The 12,369-nt window shown below is 32.5% G+C and overlaps 1 protein-coding gene across 4 annotated transcripts in view; it reads right to left on the bottom strand.

Annotated features, from left to right (window-relative positions):
* The window catches only part of CCSER1 (coiled-coil serine rich protein 1), a 1,365,561-nt gene that overhangs the window by 612,879 nt on the left and 740,313 nt on the right, over positions 1 to 12,369 (bottom strand). The window contains exon 10 of one of the 4 annotated variants that reach the window (XM_049104804.1): positions 10,715 to 11,834. The exons of the other annotated variants lie outside the window; for them this stretch is intronic. Coding sequence (XP_048960761.1) covers positions 11,775 to 11,834 — 60 coding nt within the window. The 3' untranslated portion in view covers positions 10,715 to 11,774. Of the gene's footprint in view, positions 1 to 10,714; positions 11,835 to 12,369 lie in introns of those variants that run through there. 4 annotated transcript variants of the gene reach the window in all.

Genomic DNA, 12,369 nt, shown 5'->3' with positions numbered 1-12,369 from the left:
TTAATCCATTTTCTCTTGTTACCTAGGTAAATCTGTAAAGCAAGGAGGTTGAATTAAATTACTTCTAAACACCTCCTACCCCTCCACCATCTTTAAAGAGGGTTGATAAATCCTATAAGACATGTTCTTAATTTTAAAGAGCTAATACCTCAATTGAGGTGATAAGAGTAGCACACATGCAATAACCACAGATAAATTCAAGTATTCCATGAATCAACTACAAGGCTACAGAGAGGTGTGCTTTAAAGTACAGGCTCTAGGTCCAGAGCACCTATGCTTAAATGCAACCTAGTAACTTTCTAGTAGTGTGATATGGGCAAGTTACTTAATTTCCCTTTATCTACGTTTTCTTGCTTCCAAAAGGGTATAAGAGTAGCAAGCTCATAGACTTCTGTAAGGATTAAAATATTAAAATATGTAAAGCCTTTAGAACAGCATTTGACTTACAGTAAGAGCTAAAAATATTAGCAATTATTGAACTATAGAGTGCTTAAAATAAGTGGAGTTCAATTATGCCTAGAGAAGCCAGGTAATATGTTGGGGCAGAATGGGGAATATGGAACTTGTTTTCCTCTTCATATGAATGAGCCAGAGAGAAGAAATAGTTCCATTGGTTAAAGGACTGATGTGAGTAAAGGCACTGAGACTTGAAGGTAGAAATTACACAGTCTGTTTGTGAAATAGCAGGAGAACATACAAATCATGCTGCAAATGCTGGATTCAGTTTTTCTTTTATGTATTTTCTCTTATGGGAATTTTTCTACTGTACTTTTGCTACACACTAAGTGGGGGAAACAAAGTATAAGAAGAATAGACGTTTTACAGAAATAAGCCTACATCTATAATATCTTAACCAGGTATTTTATATTCAGTAAAATATATAATAAGGTATATATAGTATAACTAGAAGAAGAAAACAAAGAAAGCATATACCCTATTCTAATCATTGCTCTAATAGGAGTAATTTTGTATAAATAGTAAATGGAACCAAAGAATAAAACTAAGCAATTTTTTATAATTTTAAGCATGATATATGAAGCTAAATAACTGGCTCTTCTCTTATATAGTATATTACAGCATACATCCAGAAAACTTTTTTCAAAGTTATTTTTGGGTTTATTTTTTATTTTTATTTTTTAATATAGCTGATACACAGTGTTATCTTTTTAAAAGAATTTTGTTTTTTTATCCAATCATGAAAATTCTTGACTTTCAAAAATCAACAATTCCTGTTTGCCTTAAGTGATAAAATAAAAGGAAACAAAAAGATAACCTCCAAGAAAAGCAAAGTAATCTTCTACTTCTTGCCTCAAACTGTTTTGCAACATTCAAAACACAGAAGCGAAACCAAAAATAACTGCAACTTCAGTCCAATAAACTTCTTATAAAGCATTTTTTTTTAACAAAGATAAATGAAAAATCCAGGAGACTGAGTTTACCGTTCCAATAAAGTATCCTCAGGAAATCGTGGAAATGGAATAGGTTGGAAGGAGGAATCAAAGCAACTAACTTTTCTTTAGGGAAAGAGAAGGGAGGTCACTTGTCTGGTCTTATGGACATAAAAACTAGATCTCAAGGAAAATAAACTAATAATACTTGCTAGAAGGAGGGCCCTTAAGTATAGAAATTTTAATAGCTGTCCTTGATTAAGGATTGATTTGAAAAATAAACTTAAAAATCTTTGGATTTATAAACATGCCTCCCTTTGAAAAATGTCATCAGTGGAATATAAAATGGAGATGTTTCATGGATGAAACATTCTTTCTGCTGTGTAAGTAACCACACAAAACCTCACTTGGATATCTGATCTACTATTCTGGACCAGAATGTGCTGCTCAGTAGCAAGATGAAAGAGTCTGGAAAGCTGCCCTCAATATCCAAGATCTGTCCATCTTTTGTCTGCGCTGGATTGCCAAAGCCTTTGAAATGATTAATAAAGCTTGAAACTGGGTAAGATCTATGATTTGTGTAATTCTAATTGGAGAATCTGATCCTTTATGTTAAGCTTATCAGATATCAAATATTCTTTTTCATTGAAAACCAACAATAAATTTCTAATGTATAAAATCTGCATGACACTCTACTAGATGCTTTTTATTCCTTATATCAAATTAATTTTAAAAAGTTTTTTGGGTTTCTAAAGCTTACATTCTGGAAACAAAGCATTAAATATCAGTATTTAGTATTTGTTTACATATATAAATGTTCATTTGTATTATATTTGCATTACTGAAATGGATAAGGTAGTTTTCAAGAAACTTGTCATTAATTGTCTTATTCTTAAAATTCATGTGGCTACAAATGGCAGTCAGATGGCAGAGGTTTCAAACAAAAGAAATCATAAAATATATAAAAACTGTACTAACATGTAAATTAAACCCTAAATCTACAATGACACAATAACTTCTTAAAACATACACAAACCATGAGGTAAAGAAAATTAAAATTCATGTAGAAAATGTATTGCTAACTGAAATTACTTGTTCTTTCAAGTTTACTCTGCTATCTTTAGTGGAAAAGGTTAGAAATAAATCTCTTTCCAGGTCAGAAATCTTGCCAGTCCTATGAAGAAGAAACTTCCATGAAGAACTTCAGTAGAATTTCACACATTTATTCAGTCTCCATGGTCATTATACTCAAAATTTAATAGTATACAAACCTTCCAGATTGCTTATCAAAGTTTAAGTTATTGGCTATTTTTCCTTATGGGGGGGAGAGAATATTTCTTTCATCTCTGGAGTCTTATCTAAAATAAACAAACAAAATGAAAACTAAAAGAAATAAATCTTAAAGAAAAGATCTTACAATGATTTTACCATTGCTGCAATAATTGCTTTCTTCCATTGGAATCCACTCAGCATTCATTCATCATTGATGTTCCCAGGACCCAAGCAGCTCTTCCCTTCTTCCTAAGAAATGCTTATGCAACCTATGAATTGCCTTCATCTTATCAAGTTCCTTTTTTTTTTTTTTACAAAGATAACTTTAAAATAAGGGGTTCCTCATTTCATATATGCATGTACGTATAATTGAACCATGATATTTATAAATTAAATATCCAATGAATATCTTTCTGACAGTAGAAACAGTCACCAAGAAATAAATACTTTATCATTTGAGCCTCCTGTTCATCAACTGCCTATATGTGTAACAATACATATAGCATCCATAGAGGAAAACAGACAAGCAGAGAAAAGTGTTCACAAAATAGAAGAGAATATGCCATATACTCAGGATGTTTGATTTGAGGTATAAAATAAGGAAGATGCTTACATCTTGGTCTTTCCCCCTTATTTTACAGCCGAGCCTACTCTTCTCCAATACAATTAATGTTATCAACATATCATACAAATTCATATTATCTAACAGACATCACTTGGAAGGCACAGAACATTCTAACAGTCCTTAATGCTTATTTTTAAAGAAGATTTTATTTTTTTTATTAATAAGAGACACAGAGAGAGACATAGAGACATAGGCAGATGGAGAAGCAGGCTCCCTGCGGGGAGTCCAATGCAGGACTCCCTCCCAGGACCCCAGAATCACATCGTGAGCCAAAGGCAGACACTCAATCACTGAGCCATCCAGGTGTCCCCTTAATTCTTATTAATAGAAAAAAATAACAGTTCTTCTCAATGGAGCATATATACATCAATCTATCATTGTTTCAACCATAGCCAATGAAATTTTTCATATATTTGAAAATATGAGTTAGTTTGCTACAGTTTCAAGTTCCAGCATATCATAACGGTAATTACTGTTACCAAAAAATCACCAAGTTAGAGATTTTCTTTAGAAATCGCAATCATACGTATGATGTGGTGATACGAGGTGTAAGATGGCAACACAGGAAGACCCTGAACTCACTTTCTCCATAGGCACACCTATTTATAGAGTAATTCCGCTTAAATAACTGAAGGCTGACTGAACAGCTTCTGCACAACAAAAGATAGAGAGACCACACAGAGAATGTCAGGAGAGACAAAGACATAGTAGCATAGAAAGTTCCACCTCCAACCCTCTGACATGCAGTGGGGAGGGATATTACTGAGGAGACTGGAGCCAATTCGTCTGTCATGGGGCACAGAAAAAAAATGCCATAGTTTAGAAGAGCAACTAGTATATAAAATATGCAGCTCTACACCTCCACCGAATAAAGGGAGAGCTGCTGAAACATATGGTTTACATTCCTCTTATACATTGATAGTGCAGATGAGAGCAGGGTCCAGGCATCATACTCAGCCTGCCACTTCAGCAAGACCCAGGCCCCTAGCCCACAATAGCCCCAGACACCCTGGAGCACAAATGGAAAGATAAACAAATGTATAGGATAGCATAGGATAGCATAGCATAGGATAGGATAGGATAGGATAGGATAGGATAGGATAGGATAGGATAAAAAAAAAAAAAAACCCAGATAGAATATAGAAGAACTAACTCCAGATATATGCCAAATGGAGGGGGTCCTGGTGGAGCTCTCCCTAGGTTGGGGGAGCTGGTGAGCACCATGGTTTATGTTCTCCCCCACCTTGATAGTATGGATAGGAGTATACTCGGGGCACTCTAGCTGGCCTACCACCTCAGTAGGCTCCATGAGCCCTGGGCTCCTGGACCACACTAGTCCCAGCTCTCTGACCAAGGTAGCCCCAGTATGGCAGACATAGGGACACTCCTTTTTAGCACTCACTGCAGCTCCAGCCATCACACAAAGGTAACACATATGCAAAGTAATATGGACCACTCCAAGCTTGCACCACTTTAGATCCAGACAGCTTGCTAGGGTTCCCCAGCACAGACCCCCAGGACCTCCTGGTTCACACCTATTTTGGCTCCAAATGTCTCACTAATGTGTCCACTACACTTAGCACTCTTGGGTACCTCAGCTTGCAATACTTCATCTTCAGTTATCCTACCATGGTTCACACTGCATGTAGAACCCAGGCCCCATCCTGGTCCATGCTTACCTTAGCTTTGGCTGTCCTGCCAGAGTATCCTCTACACAGAGGTCACAGAGACTGCCCCATCTCATGCCCATTTCAGCTCTGGCCACAAACCAGGGCAGCCTCAGCACAGAGTGCTCTCCATCTACTCCTTGGAGAGTATCTACTAATATGGATTTGTGGGAAAAGGCTGTATCTGCTAAGAAAATACTGAGTACCTGCTGTGTATAAAGTACTGGGGCCCTAGGATACCATGGTTAGAAAGAGAAAATAGTCCCTACCTCATGGAACTTTTAGGCTTGTAGGAAAGACTAATATCACTACATTAAAAAAATGTATTAAAATCTACAAAGGAAAAATCAAAACAAACAAAAAACCCACAATGGTCCAAAGTTTTTGGAATGCAATAAAGGCAGTTCTAAGAGGTACATTTTTGGTACTTCAGGCCTATCGAAAAGAATAAGACAAAATTCAAATAAATAATGTGATCTCAGGGACTAGAAGAAGAAAAAAAAAGCCCAATAGAAGTGGAAGGAAGGGAATAATAAAGAGCAGAGTAGAAATGAATGAAATAGAGATGAAAGAAGAAAGAAAAAGAAAAGAAAGGAAAGAAAGATTGATAATACTAACAGCTGGTTCTTTGGATAAACAAAAGAGATAATCATCAAGAAAAAAAGAGAAAGAACTCAATATCAGAAATAAAAAAGAAGTAACAATGGACACCGTTAGAAATACAAAGGATTTTAAGAGAATACAGTGAAAAGTTATATACCACAAAATTGAGCAAATTAGAAGAAATGGAAAAATCACTAGAAATGCATAATCTTCTAAAACTAAATCAGGAATAAATAGAAACTCTGAACGGAACTATTACTAGGAATGGAACTGGTCATCAAAAACTACCAACCAATAAGAGTCTAAGACCAGATGGATTCACTGGTAAATTCTACCAAGCACTTAAAGAGTCAATGACTATTTCTCCTCAAACTATTCCAAAAAATTAGAAGAAGGAAAGCTTTCCAAATACATTTTATGGAATCAGCATACCCTCATACCAAAACCAGACAAAGACACTACAAAAAATAAATTTAAAAACATATTTATAATGGCCAATATCCATAATGACCACAGATACAAAAATCCTCAACAAAATATTGGCAATTCACATTCAACAACACATTAAAAAATTCATTCACCATGATTAAATAGGATTTATTTCAGGGATGAACAGATGATTCAATATTTGCAATTCAATTAACAAGATTCATCATATCACCAACATGAGGGATAAAAATCATATGATCTCAGTAGATGTAGAAAAAGCATTAGACATAATTCAGCATCCATTCATAATAAAAGTCTTTCAATAAAATGGATTTAGAGGAAACACTCGTCAAAATAATGAAAGCCCTATGTAAAAATCACACAGCCAATCTCATACTCAATGGTGAGAAGCTGAGAAGTTTTTTCTATGATCAGAAACAAGACAAGGGTATCTATTCTTACCATTTTTATTCACATAGTATAGGAAGTCCTAGCCATAGCAAGTAAACAACAAAAAGAACTAAAAGGCATCCACACTGGTAAGGAAAGGTTGAATTGTCACTAGTTGCAGATGATATGATACTATATATACAAAACTATAAAAAAACTATGCAAATCAATTCCTAGAAATAATAAATGAAATCAGTAAAGCTGCAGGACACAAAATAAATATACTAAGATCAGCTGTATTTCTATACACTAACAACAAAGTAAAAGAAAGATAATTTAAGAAAACAATTCCATTTAGAATTGCACTAGAGAATAAAATGCCTAGAATAAACTTAACCAAGGAGGTGAAAGTCCTATACTCTGAAAATTATAAAATACTGATGAAAGCAACTGAAGATCACATTAAAAAATATATATATACCATTTTCATGGATGAGAAAAAATTAATATTGTTATGATGCCCACATTAACAAAAGCTGTCTTACAGTTCAATGTAATCTAATACCAACAGTATTTTTCACAGAAGTAGAATAATCCTAATATTTATATGAAACCACAAAAGACGTTAAATAGACAAGCCAACCTTGAAAAAGAAGAACACAGCTGGAGGTATCACAATTCCTGATTTCCAGGCATCATACAGCTGTAATAATAAAAACATTATGATACTGGCACTAAAACAGATGTATTAAGCAACAGAATAGAGAGCCCAGAAATAAAACCATGCTTATATGGTCAATTAGTCTACAACAAAGGAGGCAAGAACATACGACAGGAAAAATACAGTCTCTTCAATAAATGATGCTGAAAAAACTGGGCAGCTACATGCAAATGAATACATCATACATGAAAATGAAGAAACTGGACTACTTTTATATCATACCAAAAATAAACTCAAAATGGAGTTAATGGCTGGTTCAGTCTGTAGAGCATGCAACTCTTGATCTTGGGGATGTGAATTAGAGCCCCACATTGGGTGTGGATATTATTTAAAAATAAAATCCTAAAATAAATAAAATAAACTCAAAATGGATTAAAGACCTAAATGTGAGATGTGAAAACAGAAAACTAGAAGAAACATAGGTAATAATTTCCTGGACATTAGTCATTCAAATAATTTTTGGATGAGTTTCCTCAAGCAAGAGAAACAAAAGCAAAAATGAACTATTGGGACTTCATCAAAGTAAAAAGCTTTTGCAAGCAAAAGAAACCATCAACAAAATGAAAACTAATGTACTTAATGGTAGAAGATTTTCATAAATGATATATCCAATAAGAGGTTAAAATCCACACTATATAAAGAACTTAAACAACTCAACACCAAAACCCACAAATAATCTGATTAAAAAATAGGCAGAGGACCTGACATTTTCCGAAGAAAACATACAGATGGTCAACAGACACATGAAAAAATACCCATCATCATTAATCATCATGGAAATGCAAATCAAAACCACGGTGAGATATTTTCTCATATCTGTCAGATTGGCTAGAATAAAAAAGATAAAAAATAGCAAGTGTTGGTGAGGATGTGGAGGAAGAGGAACTCTTATGCACTGTTGGTGGGAATGTAACTTGATGCAGCCTCTATGGAACACAGAGTTTCCTTAAAAAATTAAAAACTGAAGTTTATACCTGAAACTACTATAACATATGTTAACCATCCTGAAATATTAAATAATTAAATTAAATTAAATTAAATTAAATTAAATTAAAAACAGAAATATCTTATGATCCAGTAATTCCACTACTGGATATTTACTCAAAGCAGTAAAAAATATTAATTCAAAAAGATATAGGCATCCCTCTGTTGACCGCAGTATTGTTTATAATAGCCAAGATTCATTAGTAACCTGGTGTCCATCAACAGATACATGGAGAAAGAAGATGTGCTACACACACACACAGACACACACACACACACAAGAATATTACTCAGCCATAAACAAGAGTGGGATCTTGCTATTTGTGACAACATGGATAGATTTGGAGTGTATTATGGCAAATGAATTAGGTCAGACAAAGAAAGTCAAATACCATATAATTTCACTCATATGTGGAATCTAAAAATCAAAACAAATGAATAAACAAAAAGCAGAAATAGACCCATAAATACAGAGAAATAATGTTTACCAGAGAGGTGGGGAGGACAAAATGGGTGAAGGGAAGTGGAAGACACAGTCTTTCAGTTATGGAATGAATAGGTCACCAGTAAAAGGTATAACATAAGGAAATAATAGTATTGTAATAGTATTGTATAGTGACAGATGGTAGGTAGCTACAACTGTGGTAAGTATAGAATAACATAGAAAGTTGCTGAATCACAAAGTCTTACATCTGAAACTAATGTAACACTGTGTTATCAACTATACTTCAACAACAACAAAAATATGTTAAGGTAGTACAGAACTACATTTGGATTTCCTGTGAGGATAAATAGGCACAAAATACAACATTACAAGCATCTTTTTGTTAAATTTGGATATTCCCATCTCTAGTAATAAATTAAATATGGGAAATAAAGTATATTTTGTTTTCCAAACAGCCATTTAAAACAATTTAGGAAATTATCAAATTATCAAATTATCAAATTTAGGAAATTATGAAAAATGATACCATTTCAAAAACTTTAACAAGGAAGTTAGGTATGTTACAACAAAATCTTATGTGTGTAATAACATACTTACTTTAGCTTCTTCATTAAAAAAACAAAAACATATCTGTATGTCAAAAATCCAATTGGGAATAAGTTGCCTATATTTTTCAATGTGAATAAATAAAATATTTAACATGCATATATTATAGAGCATGACAAATTAAATTTTCATGGTTTAAACAGTAGATAACATGTGTTAAAAATCATTAAAATATCTAGCAAAAAGTGGTCATAGTTTCCCTTCCATGCACTTCTCTATATTTGAATAAATAATTCCATTAAAAATTATTTCCTTGGCTCACATGTTACACATGTTAGAGAAGAATTAGACATTCACACAGGAAAGCTTTATCAATTTTATAATATCAACAATTATCCCTAGGCCATCATGCAGATTTCAGAGAAATTCAATCTTTAGTAATATGTAATGTATACACAAGATACAATTATTTATATATGTGTATATGAAATCCAGATTATAATTTGTATGGAGTTTTGCCACTATGCAATCCACCAGTATTCTGAAATCAGAAAAATGTAACAAAACCTTGACTTTGATGTGGAACCCCTGAGCATAGTCTAGGACTTTGATATTGTTATAAAAGTTACATGAACTTGAGAAAGACACTTAATCTCTTTAAATTCCACTGTCTTTATTAGGAAAATAAATATTCTCTTATTTTGAATTAGTGCTGTTAGAATATTTCAGACGAACACATAGGAATCACAGTAAAACATAATGTTTCCTGTTATCAATAAACACTGAAGTTGCATTATTTGCAACTGTCAGATATACTCTGATGCCTATTGTCAAATACTAACCTTGCTTTGGAATACGCTGGAATGCAGTATAGTAATTACAATGGTTCTTGCACATTTTTCTAAAAACATTAAAAATACCTCCATTATTTTTTTTAAATTCACTTTCAATGTAATCAAATAAATACATTTTTAATAGTTAAATGATCAAGTTACATAATAAATATGTGAGAAAGTCCAAATATATTTCCTCATGAAAGTAAAATAATTAACATGTAAACATGTTCATTGATATATATTTTGCCCAAGTACCACTAAAAAAAAAATGAAAGAAAGAAAGAAAGAAAAGAAATACTGTGAAAATAGTTTCCAAGAGAGCAGCTCTGAAATGTCTCACTGATGTTAAAAAAACAATCTTGAAATTGTACCATTTGAGGTAAGTGGGGTTTTTTTTTTTTTGTCTGTATTGACAAATTTCTGCTACATTGCTCTTAAGAAAAAAAAAAGTACCTTCCTTTATTGACTTAATCTAGTTGATAATACAAGTTTTGTTTTTTTATTTATTTTTTTGTCTTTGCATCTTAGTCAAAATATCGTTAATTGAATTCTTTCTTCTTCTTTAAAAGGATACTGGCCATTCACATTGATAAAAATCTTCACCAGGTGAGTGCTTTATTGTAGGTGATGGAGTTTCTTACCTTATTTACATTTAAAGATTTCAAATATAAAATTAGACATAAAAAGGAAGAGATAAGAATAAGATTACAAAATAAACTATAGAAAACTTAGAGAAACAAAAAAGTTTTGTATCTTAGGTTATAAAAGGATGCATTAAGGGGCAAAGTCAACAAGGACACATACAATGTTTTCATGTAAATAAATATATTTATAATTTTATTTTAACACCATGGTTTAAACCCAACATTTGATCATTCATATTATATTACATAATGACTCTAATAATTTAAGAAATTTTATAACATACATTTGAATGTTACTACCATTAATTACAATTATTTCATTGCCTATTTGCAAAATATGGAGAACTCTGTAAAACCTGCCTTCTTCTCAGCTCTGTGACTCTTCTGTTGCCCTTGCACCCTGCCCACAATACTGAATCGTTTCTGGGCTGTGTCCCTTACAATAAACTACAACAATAAACTACAACATTCAGGAGTGCCTTGCTGCTGCCTAGGCCATTTAATAATTAAAGTGTGCTATTATAAAAAGGCAATAAACAGGGATACAAAGAAATCAGGGGGTGATGCCAAGTGCAGAAGACAAGCATTCTTTCATGACACATTCAAGAAACTTCCCTCAATATGAGGTCAGTCAGTATCCAATAAACTTTCTTTACATGTTTAGAGATATAAATACAGGTTTTTTACTTTCTATAGTTAGAATAAGACTTTTATTTATTTCATTTGAAGACATACTGCTTTCATCTTTTGGTCTCAATACAAGACAAACAGAGAATTTGGTTCTTCAGTAGGAAATGTATCCCTCGGATGGGAGAAATTAGCACTGTTTTCAAACTTACGTAATGTGCACAGAATACATGGTAAAATTAAGTGAAGAGTATTACCAGAGAGACAAAGGATATGGTGGACAAGGTTGAACAAAAAATGTGCACTGCCAAGTGGAATGTTACATTTAGAAATAGCTTGCATATAGAGATAAATTTTAAATAAATCTTTTTGTTGTCACAATACAGTAAGAATAAGGTAGGAATATGATAGTTCAATCTTCAGTTTTTTTGTGCAATTTTTACAAATGCAGAAAGTGTGAAATATTTGGAATGGAAACATTTCTGTATTACATACTCTGAGAAAGAGCTAAAATATGAAATTATGGAAAGTTGATTTTATTCAATATTTAAAATATCACAGATTGGTGATACATTGCTTATGGTCAAATGATTTAACCTAGGTTGAAATATGTACTGGTTTAAATAAACCTTCAGTGCATGTAGGATTCCACAGGGCCTTGAAAAGAAGAAAACAAAAGTAAATAAATGAATGACATCAAAGTAATGAAATGAAATGAAATTTTATTTCATATGAAGATTTATAACATATAAACACCTAAAAACACAGATCAACAAAAACTTTTATGATTTTCTAAGTCAAAATTCCTATTAAAATTTATTGATATTTATTAGTAATGCTTAAAAGTTTCCAAGATCCAATTAAATACATTTTATGCAAAATGAAACAAGGAAGATTAATTGGCAAAATTTTATTATTTCCTTTGGTTTCATGACTGGAAAATAAATGTTTTACCTAACTCTCTTTTATGTTTTACTCAAGATAATGGCTTAAAGAAATTTAGGTAATTAAGTACTAGGTAGATCTTACATGGCTCTCCTGATATATTTTTAAACCATAATCACCACTCAAGGTCCTAAACATGAAATCCAACAGAATTTTACCTGCAGCAATTATAATTATTTTAACCTCTGTACTTCATTATAGTTTTAAGTGACAGAAATCGAAACATTTCATGATCTTTCACCTTCAA

This window comes from Canis lupus, chromosome 32, assembly GCF_003254725.2.
Source record: "Canis lupus dingo isolate Sandy chromosome 32, ASM325472v2, whole genome shotgun sequence".
In the NCBI taxonomy this organism is placed as follows: Eukaryota; Metazoa; Chordata; class Mammalia; order Carnivora; family Canidae; genus Canis; species Canis lupus.
The sequence above is the reverse complement of the archived record's forward strand: the minus strand, read 5'-3'. Positions and strand labels throughout refer to the sequence as shown.